The sequence below is a fragment of the Sitodiplosis mosellana genome, unplaced genomic scaffold, assembly GCF_009176505.1.
Source record: "Sitodiplosis mosellana isolate CC-2019 unplaced genomic scaffold, AAFC_SMos_1.0 Smas_scaffold_1, whole genome shotgun sequence".
Taxonomy (NCBI): domain Eukaryota; kingdom Metazoa; phylum Arthropoda; class Insecta; order Diptera; family Cecidomyiidae; genus Sitodiplosis; species Sitodiplosis mosellana.
In genome coordinates, this window is record NW_022595244.1 from 1,206,309 (window position 1) to 1,224,648 (window position 18,340).

Genomic DNA, 18,340 nt, shown 5'->3' on the forward strand with positions numbered 1-18,340 from the left:
TTGAATGGGAAATTGGAAATTGGTTGAGTATCGATATGCATTTCACTTTGATCTCAATCGAGAATTATTATGAAAGAAGATCAAGGAGGTACAATTATATTTGAAATGAAAACTCCAAACATTTTTCTCTCTCTTCGGTTTTTCTTCAATCATAATTTTTTGTCAATAAATAAAGTAAAATTCATATAGAAGCCTGAACTTTATAAAGATATAAAATTTATGAAGAAAAAAACTGACAAACTCGCAGTCTCAATTGTTCTAGGTTCAATCCGGAACATATTTTTTTCCCCATTTTTCCTGCGTTCAAGGAGAGACTACAGTCAATAAAACCAGCACAAAGTAAGTTGTAATGAGTCATAATAAGTGAGTGCAGCACAAAATCCACTTGGAGTAATAACAATAAATTTCAAATTTGGAACAATTTGTACGAGATCAAAAGCACGACAGACATTATCGATACGGAAAATAAAGCGGAGTCGAAGAACCGATTCGAAGTGATGGAATTGAAAACTATTTCGGATATCATTGAATCAGTCATATCAAAAGAATGTTTAAGTGGTTTTGCCGTCGTTGTCGCTCTCTCGCTTGTTTGATTCAATCGAAATTGAAGCTAGGCATCTCGTCGGTTGAGCCGTTGATTCCGTATATTTCCCCCCGTTTTTTTCTGTGTTGTTCCTTTTTCCCGAAACGCCATTTATATTTTACACGCATTTTACTTATATTCACATCTCAAGTGCTCGAGTTAATAAATCAATAATCGGTCGTATGGTCGCTGGATATCGTTGAATTGGGTAGAGACAACGATATAAGAAGCGAAACGCCATGCGAGGCGAACGAATCTCAAGATACGCACTCATAGAGAGAACGATATAATAGAGAGTAACGATTAAACACACTTATATCTTGATGTCATTAAAAAGCGAGGCAAAACGAAGGAAAAAAAAAATGAAGAGAAAAAAAACGCCGCAACGAAAACCACAACAGCCAACCAAACCAACTAATAATAAAACATAATGAATTAATGTACAAACAAAAAAAGCCGAAATGGATTCATCGGGACGTGGTTGGAAGATGCGCAGCACTGCACACTCACACACATACAACGCGCGGCTACAAATTGACGAGGCTGGCTGGTTGGATTGCATGGTTCTGGTGCGAAAGAGACACAAAACCAGAAACATTCTATTAAAAGCAGTTCTATGTCAAAGTCTGAAAGCTTGTCGCGACAGTACGCCATAGGGCTTAAGTTCTTTGCGTTTTGAATATATTTTCGTTCGAGCATATTTACATCGTCTGGACGCGCGCGCAAATCGGTGTGTACGTTGTGTGCCCCGTAAGCGTTATGTGTCTTGGTTTGGTCATTTAAAAAAGTGAAAAGAATGTACGCTTGAAGTACGTGCACAGAAATGAGAATATGCTAAACGAACAATGCAATGAGATTGCCTCTTCGTCAGAGATAATGGTTGACCGGCGTTACCAAAACAGTCCAACTGAAATTCCTGGCGAATTGTGATACGACGATACGGGTGTAAGTATGTAAGTGTGTGTGTGTGTATGAGCGCGGGGCATGAAATCGGATTTGCGTGTGCTGATAGAATTTTGAGTCAAAACTAAATTGAAGCGATAGCACCGCGAAGCCAATCAGAAACGTTTCGTTGCTCTGAAACTCGGAATGTTCTTATGGACGATCAATCTTTTACCGTTTCACAAAACGCACAAGAAAAGGTTCAGCAATTCGGTTTGTTTGCTGCGGAAGGAATTCGATAGCGATTTAATACCAGAATCGAAACAACAACGAGAGAGAAAAGCAACAGCGATTGCACATGATTCACAAACGCGACTGCAAGCAGAGATAACAATAAAGTGAGCTAAAAAAGAAAGGTGTTTTTCCTTCAAGTGGCGCCAACGAACTACAGCAACAGCATGCACGCACTTGCTTGCTTTCAAATGCATTTCGATCTATTAGAATATTCCTCCGTGCACTATGCACAATATGCACATGTTTCCATTTTGGTCGAGAAAACACCATCTGTGCATGTGAATTACGTTCGAACGAGCAATGAACGAATTTAAAAATAGAAAAATCTGGAAAGCATTTTCTCAATTTGCGTCAACTCTTGAGTTGTGTCGAGAAAACGATGATGGTAAAACATAGTTGATGGATAAAAAGGTGCGATGCCTTCATGAATAGATGGGGCCAATGGAAGAAAGAACTTCGGAATTTCTAGATCACTCTTTAATCATTGTGCATTCAATAAATAATCCGATGTTACTCATGATGCTCCTTTTTTTGCTCATAAAAAACAATCCAACAGATAAAATTGCATTCTAACGCGAATGACTCATTTAAAGGGTTTTTTTTTCCCTGTTCTCAGGTCACACTACCACCTCATTTCTCAAGTTTCAAATATCTTGATTAAGTTTGAGACAAACATCCAAACGGTGACAATGGTGTGGTGACACACCGTACGATGAACAAAGAGGATCATCAGCCGAATTGAAAAATGAATCTTCTTGAAGAGATTCCGAAAAAATTTATGAGTTTTCGTGGAATGTTGTGTCTCGTATTTTTTTGTCTTCTTCTTTTACTATTTCCATTTGGTTAAGTGATTTTCAGTGTGCTGCACTATGCTGGTGCGGTGCTATGCTTCGCCGTTTCGATTTTACGCATTTCGATTCACATGATGAGCTCATTCGTTCGTTCATTGAGAAGTCTTCAGTTGAGTTCTGTCGGTAAAACAACAAACGATGCCACCTATACAATTAATTGTGTTCGCTTATCGATCTAAATGATTGTAGGTAGGTCAAAGGAGCTAAAACACACACACAAAAACTATAAAGAGAAAAGACGAAATCCATACGACGAAAATTGAATGGCATCGATTAACACGCTCACTTCGTTCAATTTCATTCGAGTAAATTGTGTCATTTTCCTGACTCTCTCTCATTTGACCAATGCTGGACAACGGCGCACTCCAAGATTTATTGTACATTTGGAGACACATTTCTCCTCAATCCCGTTCAAATACATTACGTAATTTCCATGTTCAGTCCATTGGCGCCTATCGCCTCTCTTTTGATTTTCTTTTGTCCCTGTGTTCTGTCCGAGCCTGTTTTTTTACTATGTGAAAATTTTATCAATGATTCTTATTTTTTGTTGGTTCTTTTTCCGCATTCCATCGGAATTGTTTGTCGATAGGTTTCTTTGTTTTCGATATCACCGATAAAAGCGAAGCGAAACCGAAGACAACAAAAAATCGATGACATTTTATGAAGTTGACTCATGCATGTGTACAGCTCATGATCATTTAGATAGAAATGCCAAGGATTCGCTCCATTTAATTGGAGGCGAGTTCCATAAAGAAACGAACGAGCAATTTTCCTAATTAATTATGGCTTTAATTTAAACTGAAATTCAGCACAAATTAACTCATCTGTCACTTGGATTATGATTCATGATCGATGAAACAAAATGTTCAAAAAACCCCGTCTTCAGAATACGAAAATTCTCTCTCTTTTCATAATAGCCCTTCGAAAGATTGTATGTAGGCAAAATTGTATGAAAGCGGCCATTCTCACGAAGCCAACTGTAACGAAAGCGATATTTCAATTCTTTTCTATGCCAACGAAATGAAGAAGAAAACAAAACAACACCGCGGCCATAATAAATATCCAACAAAAATGATTAATTTGATTATGTATGTTTCCAGAATTGGGCTCAAATAAATCGTCGACAATGAGTGTCGATTCATCAAGCGCGCGGAAAATCCGCCAAACAAGCCAGCACCACGTCAAGAAAATATCGACGGTAATTTTTCCATTTCGATTCGTGTGTGCGTGCGTGTGTGTATGAAGGGAATGTGAGCGAGTGTACAACGAGAACGGCGCTCCGTGCATTTTGATTGGTCGACGAGAGGCGTGTCGATTTGAGCGCAATCTATGTTGGTGTTTATAATACGCGATCGTGTATTATACGATTTGGTATCCGCCTATTTTATCGTGGAATTGCTTCGCTATCGTTCCGGCTTTTATTCGCCGTATGCACGCAACGTTTATTTTTCATTTTCTTCAAGAATTTGCCAAACTCTCTTTAATACACACACATACTCGCACGCAATCGGCAATTCAATAAAAAAGGAATTTATCGAAGCAAAAATTGGAAGAAAAAAAATGAAACAGAATATGGATAAAAACAAGTATTTGCTGTATTGTATCGAGTAAGATATCTTGTGTTTGAATGAAAAGTTTGGATTTTCTTTGAATGGCGTCAAATTTCAAGGTATGAAAGTACCGAAAGATTTGTACAGGTCACATAAGAACACCTTAACAAGATCAATTGACAAATCCACTTCGGTCGCATGGTAGAAACCGAAGGAAAAACACAAATTCAGTGGCCCATAAGGAGTGTGCGAATGCGAAAGAAAGAGCAAACAACCGAAGAAAAAAAAACGAATTTCTTTTCAAGAATCACTTCACGATGAGTGCTTGTGTTTGTGTGGGAGCAGTGTGTGTGTGTGTGAAAAGTCATTTTTTATATATGGGCTGATTCATTTGGTGACTTTGTGCCACACACACACACACACCACGTCTACTCTTTTTCTTATGTGTGCTTTACACATGTGATACAGCGAGTTACGTACCCAGTTAGCGTGCTAACACGAGAAACCAACAACAAATAGCAAACGATATAATTTTGTTTCCTTCTTCTGCTTTCGTTCGTTCGTTTTGTCTTCATTTTTCATATGTGTAGGCAAAACCTGAATGCTTGCTCCAGACCAAAGCCATTCGCTCAATATCGTACTCTCTGGAGACAGTTTATTCGAATTATCGTTGTGATGAGGTTGCGTTTTTTCTCTCTCTGCGGATGCCGTTCATTGTTTACATATCTATCATCATTGATTGAAGATTGTTTTTTTGTTTTCGTTCTTCAAAGTTTGTTTTTTCTCGTATTGATTTCATCATCTCAATTCACACATCGATTGGGATTCGAATGATCGTTTTTGTGCAGATATTCATTGTGAGAAAAAAAAACCAGTGGAATTATAGCAGAAAAAAGAGAGTAAATAACATTATCAATTGCCGAGCAAATACAGTGCATAAATAGAAATATATAAAGAAATAGACTGAACGTTGTTGTCGTTGAAAAGAGAAACGGCGATAAAGCCAAGCAACTCCCCTACAAAACCGGCACAATAAATCCTTGTTGCTATAACAAAGTGTCGTATGTGAAATTTGTGAAAGCCAACAACAAGTTTCATTTGAGAATTGAATAAATCATTTTTTATAAAAACTCTCTTCCATTCGCGCGGCGCATGAATTACGTCATATTTTGCATGTGGTTTTATTTAGCTTGGGCATATGGCCAATTGAAAACTGAGTGTGACAAAGACACAGAATAAAGTGCATTTCGTTGTACTGTCATTTGGCTGTTGAAAGAGTTGAGAGATGAATATTGAACGGTTTCGTGCACAAAGTAAACCCAACGGAGAATTGCCATTTTTGAATTGATCGGTTAAGAAAGCCGACGTTCATTGTAAACAAAATTATCGCTCCGACTAGCACGCATAAGAAAAAGTCTTCTTTCGCCCAGATTCAAAAAGAGAAAGACTCAACAACAGACAAAAAAGAAATATCCATCTTTTTTATTTCAATCAGAAACGAAAACCATATCTTTGCCAATTCAAGAGAAATTAGAAAAGTAATTTTTCTTCAAAGTTCAGTGAAACGAAACAAAACGTTTTAATAATCGAAGATCAACTCATAAAATTTTGTTGTTTACTAGCTGTCGTTCGTGATTCGATTCAATAAGGTAAGATTTCAAACAGCTTTTAAATTGTTTTGAGTAGTAATGGAATTTACTTCATCGCGGTGAAATGATATTTGCTAATTTCGAAGGAAAAATTCATTCGATTCACTCGCCGTCGGATCGACATCAAAGCTGTTTATGAAACAAAACAAATCGGCGCTGATTATTTGCACGTGTTGAAAATTACCACTGATCCAATCACCGATCACGAGTGTTTGGCCAAAAAAAATGTGAAAGTTTTATAAAAGCGCGGAAATTTAATTCGTTTTTAATATCATTTCGACTAATTAAACAAAAAATTTGCATCTCATTAGCGGAAACTATTTTAAAACGTTGTCCACTCACATTCTATCCCACCACAACTATGCCTACTTGAACGTGTCACATTTAACAACATTGTAGTTTGATTGTTTCGGTTTTTTGTTCATTCTTAAATTCCTCGCATTTTATGGAAAACCATTTAAATCGCAATAAAATTCTACTAAACTTATTTTTACAATCATCATTTCCTCTTTCAAGACGTTAACATTTCAACTTGAATTACTTTATTTGTTTGATACGCGTAAAGCGTCCACGTAAACTATTTGTCGCCAACGTTCATTTCGTTTGGTCGTTTTTTTTTCTCTTGAAATAAAAAACAAAATAAGCGTCTGTAAAAAAAGGCGATAAATTCCAAACGACGGGTGGAGAAACGCATAATATTGCACCACTCTTCGTTTTCATTCACCAAAAGAGCGGTTTGTTGTTGTTGCTAGCTAGTTCCGATTTGAAAATATTTCATGCTTGTTAAAAACAAAAGAGACATTTATTGTGCAAGTGTCGCCTAATAGACAGCCATTGTTTGAACAAACAATACCTGTGGATGCAACTACCGTCTCGTGTCTGGTCTACGCAAAAAACGAATCGACGAAACAAAATATCAAAAAAGCAAACAAAGAAAACATAAATTTTGAACCAAATCGAACCTTTTCTAACTGTGTATCCCTTTTTTCATGGACACGCAGTGCGTTTTCTCTTTTTGCGTGTGTGTTCAAAAATGACAACCGAAAAGTCAAAGACGAAAATTCGTTTTGGGATTTTTTTTTGTTTTATTAGACAATTTATTGCTTTACGCATAGGCGCCTATCGTTTGCACCGATTCCAGACAAGGATCACCTACTGGCAAGAGGAATAGGAACGACAACAAAAAATACATTAATTTACTTCTTAATTGACCTTTCTATTTCGCTGCTAATTTGTCTCCGAATTTTATGATGGAAAAAGGACACTTTTGGAAACGATCGCAAGGAATCGACATTTAATTCACATCCACCTTCGAAGTTTTGGAGAATTTGGTTTGCGCACCTTCGATATTTGGTTTGCGGTTGAAAAATCATTAATCAAAGTAGTGCCAGTAGTATGTGCTGCTCAGATACATTTGAAAAGTTACACAGAGAAGCAAACAACTTTCGTCGACGCTAGTGGATTTTGTGTTCAATTTCCATCCTATTTCATTTTCATGTTTTGATCGAAGAGTTGACCATCAATCAAATTGCCAATTACATCGTCTTGTTTTATATCTAAGCCAATAAAAACCAAGTGTTATCGCCACCTCACTTACGCAAAAGAGAAAAAAAACGACGGGACGCACCATGCAGTCAGTTTGAATACGAAATGAGACTCGTAAAAACTGATCAAATTCGATTAATCATCGACATAATTTCGAAAAATCATTTTTCAACAACGCACACCCATTCCCATGCTGTAAAATTTCATTTAAATGAAATAGACTCCTAAATGGTTTATCTCGCCCAAAATTGGACACATTTTATCTCACCACGTAAAAGTATCAATTTAATGCTGTTATTGGATCAATGGCACCTTTGGCACAAAAGGTGAAATCTATATGTTTGCACATCGAAAGATTGAATGTGGCGATAAACGACGAAATTACACACAAAAAACGAATCAAACGAATGAACAAAGGCAGAGTGCAAAAGGAATCGTCAAATTGACGAACCAAATTTAGAAAAAAGAAAATGAATCGCAGACAGAAACAACAAATATGAAAAAACAAATCTGGTGATTTTTTACCGTCTACCTACCAACAAAACGTTTGGTTCCAGCAAATGGTGACAGAATCTGGAGATAAAACACGATTACCTCACTGCTACCTGCTGTGCAGAACAAAGATGAAGAGTCTATTGAATGGCCTTCTTTGCTTTGACTGGCTTCGATTGGATCTTTGCTGGTGCCATCCAGGAATCACAAGTGAGTCACAGATCATTCAAAGGAAATAAATTGGCGACAGCCAAAATCCACAAGTTGATGCTGAACAATGCCAGCAAAAGAATGCCCGATTGCCCATGATCACATACATTCAAAAGAATGAAAATCGTTTGGATAATGGGCAAGCCCTTGGGAATCAATGAGTCGAACAATAATGACCAAATAAAAGTTATGTAACTCAATAGTGTGCGCAGCCAATCCTATTTCGAGCAACAAGAATGGTCCGAATGCAAATGTGCCGGAAGAAGTGTGATGTGCCACACAATCGTACAAAGCCCACTGATTGTGGCGGCACAAAAGAAAGAAGAGCGTCGATCATCTTTGTCATTACGCTCCATCGTTACGAGCGATCGATGAGAGCGCGCTGGCATCCATCTGGTTAACGTGTTTGCATTGATGGGGCCGGCGCCAAAACACTTTCATTATTATGCATTCCTTTCGTTTCGTTCTTTTTTCCTTTCTTAACGTCGACGTAAATGCATTCTCGATGATTTTCTCATCGCTTCCATTCGTACGCCGAAACAGTAGAGAATCTCTCGTAAAGCATCTCGCGCGCCTCTGCGATGCAATGCTCGATTCTAACAAAATGAAAGCGGAAAACAACGAGAGCTAACAATAACCGAAAAAAGAACAAGCGAGAGAGAGAGAGAGAGAGAGAGAGAGAGAGAGAATCAAAGATTAAAAATAACATTGAAAACATCTTTGCTCGTTGTGTGCCCCTCGATCCATTTATATTGAGACCATCGATCGCGCCTCATTTTATTGTTGTTCGCTTCTCTTTTGTTATTCCTTTCATCTCCGGTATCTTCGACGCAGCTAATTTGATATCCAATAAAATTATTTGTTCCCGATCATGCGGGTGTTTTGATTCTCTGGCCGATCTGGCCGATCTGCTGTTGGCAAGAGCATGCGATGCATGGTTTATTCTTTTTATCGAAGCAATGCAATCTAAGGAGTTCATGTCGAAGTTCGTACTTTACTGCTGCTGCATGCAGCACGGTGGACACGGAAAATGGTGTGTGCTGAAGTGCGCAAAATTGAACTCGATGCGAGGAGCATAAGGAAATTGAAATTAGACAACATTCCTGTGGCTCCACTTGATTTCCCTCAAATTTGTTGGTGTTTTGGTATCGAACCATTCCATTAATCCGAGTCACATTTAAATTTATCTCATTGTGTTGTAATGCGTACAGCCACGAAATGCAGAGGAGTTGAAAGAAACTCATTTCCATACGAAGAAAAAAAAGATGAAAACGGAGACACGAAACCCGAAACGCCAGCAAACAAGAACGGCAGCAGCAGCCGCATCAGCAGCAACAACTCACACATGTGTTACGTTACAGAATTTCGATGTCGGTTGATCGATTTCATCGGTAGATTTTTCGGCGTTTCAATAGAGAAATAGTTGGATCGACGGCGATCGAAACATTGGTAAAGCGCGTTCATTTGATTTGTGTTGGAATGCCGTAATGTCGTTGTATCCACATTGATACGTGCCGGTTGATCGGTCCATTTTGGTGCGAGGTTAAAACCGATTTGTTATTCAGAAGAACAAAAAGAACGACGACAACGACGACGATGAAAAGGATCAAAGTCGATTCCGACTAGCGACACTCTTCCAGTGTCGCCTTGTCATTTAAAAATTTGTTTAATGCGACTCAAAATGAAAATTGGTAATCGTCATTTGCAATCCGATTGATTTGGTGAGTGGCGTTTGTTCCAGGCCATAGTGTCTGTGTAATTAAGGTATATTCCGTAAAGGACGTGAAATTTATTGCTTAATTTTCCTTTGGTATACCTGAAAAGTGCATTATATAAATGCAATTCAAACACTTTACGACCGGGTTAATGCTTGAAAAGAATGCGTCACCGTCGTCTTCGTTGTTGTTTTTTTTACTTTCAATTGACACACCGGGAGAGAAGAGACACGGAAAAAAGGAAGTGGATTTTTGTGATCGAGTGATTCGGTTCGATCTCCTTTTCATTCTGTATCTTGTGTCTTATGGCAATCAAATCGTAATCGAAAGCACCAAAGTATTTTCAGTCATAAAATTTGCATTTTTCAATCTTCTTTCTTCTTCGACTCATGGCTCGGTTCTGTTTCTTCATTGAAAAAGCCTGTTTCTTTTTGATTTGTTTACCCGTGTAAAAATCAGCATTCGAAAGCAATCGTTCAGTTCTGTTGCTTTCATTTAAATCGATTTTTTTCGGATTTTTTAGTTAATCGATTTCCTTTTATCCGCCGCCAGGTTTCGAGTGTATGCTCGTCTCTCACAAAACGAAAAAAAAAACACTCGAAAATTCATTCTTAATATGGAATGATGCCACCGACAGAAGTTACGCAATTGAGTGTTTTTTTTCTCTCGGTGAGAGGGATTAATTGATCATTATTTCGTGATTTAATGCGGAAGCAATGCCGATATAATTCGAAAGTTAACGGGATATGCACAGATTATATTGCGTTTTGCACACGCAAGAACGTCAATTTTCGTTCTTGTGCCAATTCACATGGCAAACTGTTGTGTGAAACATTTTGATCACATTGAATCGAATTGTACACACGTTTTTGATTTTCTCGGGCCATCATCGATATTCAATTCTCTGTCTGACGATAAAAATGTTTTCGCTGCCCGTTAAATGTTCATCGACGACGGAATTTGCATAAAAATCACGTTTGCTGACAGCAACACATTAAAACAAATATTGTCGCCGCTGCGTCAACCAACTACTGTCGTAGACTCATTTTAATATCAACATCAACGACGAAGACGATATGGCATCTGAAAAACAGTGGAAAGAGACATGATATGAACAAAGCTCGCTTAGATATTTTGTTCGATTTCATTTGAGTGCGGGTGCAGAAAAAAACAAATAAACGGCATCTCCAAAAAGTCTCGAAAACCACACAAAGAAAACCATCAACTTCGACAGCACACCGAATTAATTTATTGGAATTTATATTTATTTCGGATTGATTATTTGCATTCACTCTGTACCATCATCAATCGGGTTTTATTTGGCTTGGAACGCGAGCGTGCGCTTCACAACACCACCACCAAACGTACGATGATAGAGCGACAGAATCAGAGAAAAAGAGATGAAAAAAACCATTCGTAATTTGCAAACGCGCGCACACTCCAAAGAATTCCATTTTGCAATGCGAACGAAAGAGGCAGAAGAAATGTTTGAGGCGCGCGCGCGTGAGCGGCAATCCAGAGAGAAGATACAACAAATTTATTGTGTTGCGTCGAAAGCCCATATAACGCATCACTCTGACCGTATTTTATTCGTACTTTTGTTATGTTTTTTCCCTGTGTGTGCGCATATTCTTTTCCGTTTTTTCGTTCATCCTGCACCGGCGGGGCAGACACATCGACACATTTATTTAACACATGCAAGAAAATGAAATGCGCCTGCGCCGCGAAACACAAAATTCGCATTAAGTAAAAAGCATTTGTTAATGTATTTTTAATAATTTTATTCTTTTTCATATAAAAATTCATTTCTCGCTCTCGCTTGCGCAAATCCGATTTCTTTGTCTCGCTGTTTCGCTCGGTTGCGCGCTTTCTTCTTGAGCGGGTGCGGGTGCGCGCATCTTCACTTCTTTTATATTCAACTCAATTTATAAATGTTGTCGGTGTGCTAGGTCGACATTGTTTTGACTGTTTTCGGGATTATCACGGATTAAAATATGCGCGCGAAAAAGAATCTCAAGAATCTGCTTCACCTTCCAAAGCGACGGAGAGACTACGGTTGTCTTCGTTTCTTTATTTAGAATGCGCGCTGACATTTGAAGACCAGATTAATAACAATGTATTTATCAATCAACCGCAATAATCCCGATTCAACACAAAACCGATCGAAACAATGGAATTTTATACGAATTCATCGATTTGAATTGTATCCATATGTGAAATCCATTTTATTTGCAAAATCGGCAGCTAGATATTAATCATCTGCTAATTGAAATATCGGTTAGGCTTCGACATTCGAATCTACGATTTTTCAAAAAAAAAAAAAAAAATAACGAATAAAGAAGTCTCGTTAGCATATTTTATATGCTAAATTGGCCGATGAATCCATCACACTCTGGCCAGTATACAACTAGCGGCTTCTTTAATCGTTTCTCCGATCATCAATTTTAGAACCTGTGCCTAAGCCCATTTTCCACTGCGCGTAATTAATGACCAATAAATCATTTTAAATTCATATTATTGTTTTTTAAGTGGCGAAAAGAGAACGAAAGACGAACGAGAAGGCATGTCAAACGTAAAACCACAAAACTTACTCACATCGCGACCGCTCGACGGACGGAGACGACAACGACAAAAAACCAACAACAACAACAGCATCGAAACGATAAGTGATTTAAAAGAAGAGAAAAAAAAATTAGTTGCTCTTAGCCATACGTCGGTACTGAAACTTGTTAGCGTCAATTGAATTAAAATGAAAAATTAACCAATCGTCAAAAACAAACGAAAACACAGCTCAAGGAAATAGACGCTAGAGCACCGCCATTTATACGTGTTATTCGTTTGAAACAGGTACGATTGCCGCACGCGATGCTGTTTGTTTCTCGTTTTTTGTTCCATATGATTTCGTTGCAACGTGATTATTCTTCGACTTTTTCATTAATTCAGTGATATACATACCGCTGTTTTTGGTTGTGAAAAAGCGCGTTTTCCATCATCAATCACCTTCTTTGTGATTGATGTCGATAAACTGGGCCACCGAATCTCGAATTTGTATAAAACGTACTCATTATTTTTTAGCCATAAATCACTTTTCGGCAACCGATAGAGTAAAAGAAACATTGGAAAGAGTGAGCCAGTTTTACCCATACACAGAAGGAAGCAAACACAAAAATTGATAATCCTTGAACGCACTTCTGCAATCATGAATGATGATCCAATTCGAAGTTGAACTTGTGTTAATTCGACTCAATGTATTTCTTTCTCTTAATTCGATTTGTCCATCGTTTTGAGGCTTTTGAGTTGGGTCCGCGATGCGGAGGTGATGAAATACTCGAAAATATGTGCGTGTAACGCCGTCGGTCAACGTAAACATCAGTTGATAAAAAGTGTGTGAAAACAAAGCGATTTCGTTATCTCGCCTATGATTACTGTGTGAAGGCAACGGGGAGACAGAGAGAGAGAGGAAAAAGGAAGAAATTAACTGAAAATAAAATAAGAAGCTTTTTTTCTCTCTCTCTCGTGAGCCGAGAAAGAAATGCAAATAAAACAAAATCGCGCGAAGAAGTCCCGCGCTGATTACAATTGCGCGCATGTGAATTTATTGTCCTATCCATACGGCACAGCTGCACAATGTAATCGCGACTCTTTTTTTTATTCAAACGTAAATTGACAATAATAATGAAATGCATTGGAATTGTGTGTGTATAATCAAATTAAAAGGTATTATTATGATTTTAACGTTGTCTATGGTTTGTATGTTTTTTTCCGTTCATCGTTTGGTTTGTGTTTACGACTCGTCAATTTGCGCTTCGAGTCCGATAAAAAGGAGAAATGAAATCAACGTTGCGTAAACGAGGTAATCAGACTTATTCAGGCTCATTTGTTTGCAATAAGCATACAAACAGTTGTTGTTTTTGTTTCTCTTTCAAATGATTAGTGCGAACTTCATATGCCATCCGTTAAATTACGGTGATAATTATTGTTCTTTCACGATTCCGCTCTGTGTATGTGTGTGTGTTTTTTTCCCGACTGTTTTTTCAATTTTGTTATCGCAATTGCCATTACAAATGAAATGGCCATTTCCATATTCCATTGCGAGGTGAGCGCGCTCACTTTAGATATTTTGTTACAGTTTTACAAGAGCCCATTGAATTTTAAAAACAACAACATCAAAAATAATAAAATAAACAGCCGAGCTCAACGGTGACGGTGGCAGAGAAATTAAAGCGTGTGGACGACATTATACGGGCATTTGGAATGCATTTTTTTTCTTCAGCAGAAAAAAAGCGATAGATAAAACCATTTGAAAGTTAAGAAAAATACCATAGTCAAGCAAGCACAAGAACAACCATATTATACAATCCACAAATGCGTTTGTTGGTTTCACAGGCTGATATGGACACAATTACAGTAAATACACACATTGTTACTGCGAATTGAACATAATTACCTAGCGGCAATAATTCAAATCGAAAATTTCGCATTTGCTCACAATTCACGAATTTTGACACCTTGAAATGATGCGGGACTGGCATGGCATGGAGGCGGCTATTTTCCGAAAAAAAAGTGTTGCCTTTATTACGAAAGTTTGTCGAAAGGCACGTGATATTTTCGATTCGGCCCCATTAATTTGATGTGTTTGCAACCACAAAATTGTTGCTAGTTCCACCGTTGAACACCAAAATTTCCGCGCACCGATGAAAACAATGGTCCTTGCACTATCATTTCTTCGAACCATAGAACACATCGCTCATTGTAATTCAATACAATTTATCGTTGAAACATAAGAATAGCTGCTGTTTTCTTCGGATTCACCCCTCTGTAAAGGAATGTTTGCTTATCGAAGCAGCGGGCGGAAGTTTTATTTATAAATAATTGATAAAAAAAATTCAATTTACGTCAAGGTTTAGATCGGAATTCCAATGGGTGAACAAAAACGCAACGTAGTAGAGTAATATGAGCTATTTAGAAAAATGGTGTATTTTATGTGGAACATTTATACATATCATTAGCGCCCGCAACTGATAATACAAGTCTTACAATTGGGCATACTTAATTTTTTTCTTCTTCTTCATTCAAACTGATAACACAGAACACATTTGGATTGAGCGATAATTTTGATTGTTATGCTTCTGTTTATTTTTTTTCTTCGTTTCCATACACTTCGGTTGTTTTGTCAAGTGGAACATTATCGCTTAAATATTTAAGAATACATATATTTCAGCAATTACATTATTTTTCGTCGTAAAGTGCCATTTTTTCTTTCTGTTCAACTTAATGTTATCTCGCACAGCCAGCGATAATTTTTGTTCGAGTGAAACAGAACATCCATGATGTGTGTATACTTCACTTTTTCAACATCCTTTTTTCGGAACGAGCGCTCGATAACGCTTATCGAAGAACAACCGTCGAATCGGACAAACGAATCTGCAAGAAATGAGACACATCGTGTTATTATTACATCCAAAATAGAACCGACCACATTTTGACATTTGTCTGCGTCAGTCTCTTCCGAACAAAACGGTTCCCACAACACGAATTGAAAACGGAATAAATAAAAAAGAAAATAGAATATGTGGAAAATGGGAATTTAGTCGATGAAACTGAATAGATTATGGTTTCGTTGACATTCGAGCGAATTGAATCTCCGAAAACGGCAGTAATTAATAAATATCAAAATACCGCACCGTGTGAAAAGTAAAAATATCTAAATTTAGAAGTTGTTTCTATTTTTTAAAATAACTAATGATTTCATTTTTTCAACTCTTTTCTTCTCTCCTTTCAGATGAACTAAGACCGGAAAGCTTGACTCGATTGTTGATTTCAAGGAAAAAAAAAGTGTTTGAAAAATTATTGTGTGAACTCTTGAAAAAATTGAATCGAAAATCGTTAAAGACAAGGAAAAAAAATTCGTCGTGTTAAAAGAAAGAAGAGAAAAAAAAGAAGTGATCATAAAAAAGGAATTAAAATAAGACTTTTTGTGTTAGTTTTTTTCCAATTCAGTTAAAAATGTTCCATTCACCAACCACGTACTCCGATATGACAGCGAGCGTTGGAAATGTGTCCGGTTATCACCATCATCATCAAGCGCCAAGTTCGAATTCGCCCGTTTATGTGCCATCAAATCGGGCGTTACAGCACGGCCAATACACTGGTCATGGGTCAACATTTGGTCATGCAGCAACCACACAAAATGGTTGGCAAGCCGAAAATTTCACCGCGCATAACCCACTCGCTCCACAATTTTATGGACAGAATATAATGATGGGCACATGGAGACCATACGATCCGCGTAGCTTCCAAAGTACATCACCATACGATGCGATGGATTTTACACTTGGCGAAGGACGTGAATGTGTGAATTGTGGTGCAATTTCGACACCATTGTGGCGTCGTGATGGTACTGGCCATTATTTGTGTAACGCCTGCGGTCTCTATCACAAAATGAACGGCATGAATCGTCCGCTCATCAAACCTAGCAAGCGTCTCGTTAGCGTAAGTCTATTGAATTCTCTTTCTGTTTCAATTCTTATTCGAACCGAGCGATGTGCGACATCTATTTGAGCACTGTCAAAAGCTCAATAGTCATGACACAAACCATTCGCATGTGAAACCTCTTCCTGGTTGTTTCGAATGCTAAACGCTTTTTTTCTCTTCCGTTTATTACAGACCGCAACCAGACGCTTGGGATTGTGTTGCACGAATTGTGGCACACGAACAACAACACTATGGCGACGCAACAACGAAGGTGAGCCCGTGTGTAATGCATGCGGCTTATACTTCAAACTACATGGTATAAATAGGCCGTTGGCAATGCGAAAGGATGGAATCCAAACGCGTAAACGAAAGCCCAAGAAAAATGGGAGTGGCAATTCAGCCGTTGAACTCGGTCTGAGTAAAAAAGACGACAAAGAAGGTGAGTACAATTCAAAATCACACACACACACACACTCTTAACAAATTCTTTTGCTGCATTCTGTTTTGGTTCACCGCTGTATACGGAGCAACCAACTTGCATGACTAGTTTTTCGAGTCAAATTCTTCATTGTGTTTTTTTAGTTCGTGCTTCATAAACAAAATTGTTAACTTTGTTCTGTGTTTTTTTTTCCTCTTCTTCAGATGTTAAATCGAGCCTAACGCAGAACGAATCAATGCATCTTCATTCGAAAGGCGTCCCTCAGCATTCACCAACACATCATTTGCTATCGAGCACGCCAACATCACGTTCACACTCGATCAGTTCATCTTCCACTTCATCAGCTTCGGCTATACATCATCATCCATACAGCATGCACTCGACATCGACCACCAATTCACCAACCTCACACACCAATGCACCGTCAAATCATTCGTTGATTGGACAAGCAGCGATCCCGTCCAAGTATGACTTTGGACACAACACATCGTCAGCACTGCACAACACACAAACTTCATCCGCAAATCTCAGTAGCAATTTAACGGCCAACACCAACTATGGCATTCATTCAACGAACAATTTGCAAACACCATTGTCCTACAGTAATGTAAAATCCGAATCAAATGCTGGCACCAATTTTGATTACATGAATAGCTGCTTACAAAATGGATACTTCAACAGCTCTTATGGTGCAATCAGTTCGTCGGCCACTGCAACACATCCAGTTTCAGATTTATCCAGTTACCATCACATTCAAGCAGCCAAATTGATGGCCACTTCTTGAATTTTAAACACTTTGTGGCAATCATTTGATGAACATGATCCCGTTGTTGGGATTCATATTAATGAGATGTGGTTTTGGTTTTCATATCAATGCCGATGATGTTTTCGGTTTTAAACTACTTGATGATCATAATTTTATATTAGCCTATATATTCTTTAGCAGTGGTAATATGGGGCAAAATAGCCCAGTTAGACTTTTTAGATTAAGTTATGGAATCTCTTCATTTTGGTTCGATTTAGAATCTCCTTCTCCGAAATATTCTTAAAAGAGAAACATTCATGAAAAAACAATAGAAATGTAGTATTCACCACACAGAATCTGGTAGAATGGCTTGAAAAAGAATTGTTTCACTCATTTTAATTGGATAAGTATCCATTTTTGTATCCTTTCGCGGAATCAAATTCATTTACAAACATAAAATTCATTCACATGTTGAGCAAGCAAAAGTAATTCCATCGAAGAATAGAAGAAAAAATACAGTAAGAAAACGGAAAATAATTTAAAAACGTAATTTTATCATATTTATACTTAAAATGATGACGTAAGATGACACATTTCATGAAATGATCATCGGATAATCACCACAAATAGTGCCTTTTGTTCAAATCAACAATTTGAACACGTTGTTTCTAGGATAGACATAAGTTGCAGAAAGTGAAGCAGCAAAAGTGAGCCTTTTCTTCATTGAATAGTGTAATCATAGATCGCCATAGTTGATCCAAAAAGTGCACAACACTTTTTGTTTTCATTTGTGTTACAAAAGGCGATATGTAGAAAAAGAACATCCCCTTCAGACTAAGATTGATTTAGATAAACAAATTAATGGGAGTCTCTAATAATAAATGCATTGAAAACAAAACAAAAACAATCGC

At 37.7% G+C, this 18,340-nt stretch overlaps 1 protein-coding gene across 5 annotated transcripts; it reads left to right on the forward strand.

Moving 5' to 3' along the window:
• The first annotated feature begins 1,457 nt into the window (after nucleotides 1–1,457).
• LOC129570165 (GATA-binding factor A) lies at nucleotides 1,458–18,311 on the forward strand. 5 transcript variants are annotated; one of them, XM_055449683.1, is made up of 4 exons: nucleotides 1,458–1,528; nucleotides 15,554–16,263; nucleotides 16,438–16,684; nucleotides 16,888–18,311. In XM_055449683.1, the coding sequence occupies exons 2-4, from the start codon at nucleotides 15,778–15,780 to the stop codon at nucleotides 17,466–17,468; spliced, it is 1,314 nt and encodes a 437-aa protein (XP_055305658.1). In that variant the 5' UTR covers nucleotides 1,458–1,528; nucleotides 15,554–15,777; the 3' UTR covers nucleotides 17,469–18,311. The 5 variants fall into 5 exon arrangements, with proteins under 5 accessions (XP_055305658.1, XP_055305641.1, XP_055305649.1 ...); XM_055449666.1 differs by lacking the exon at nucleotides 1,458–1,528 and adding an exon at nucleotides 4,843–5,809; XM_055449674.1 differs by lacking the exon at nucleotides 1,458–1,528 and adding an exon at nucleotides 13,551–13,624.
• Nucleotides 18,312–18,340: the final 29 nt, after the last annotated feature.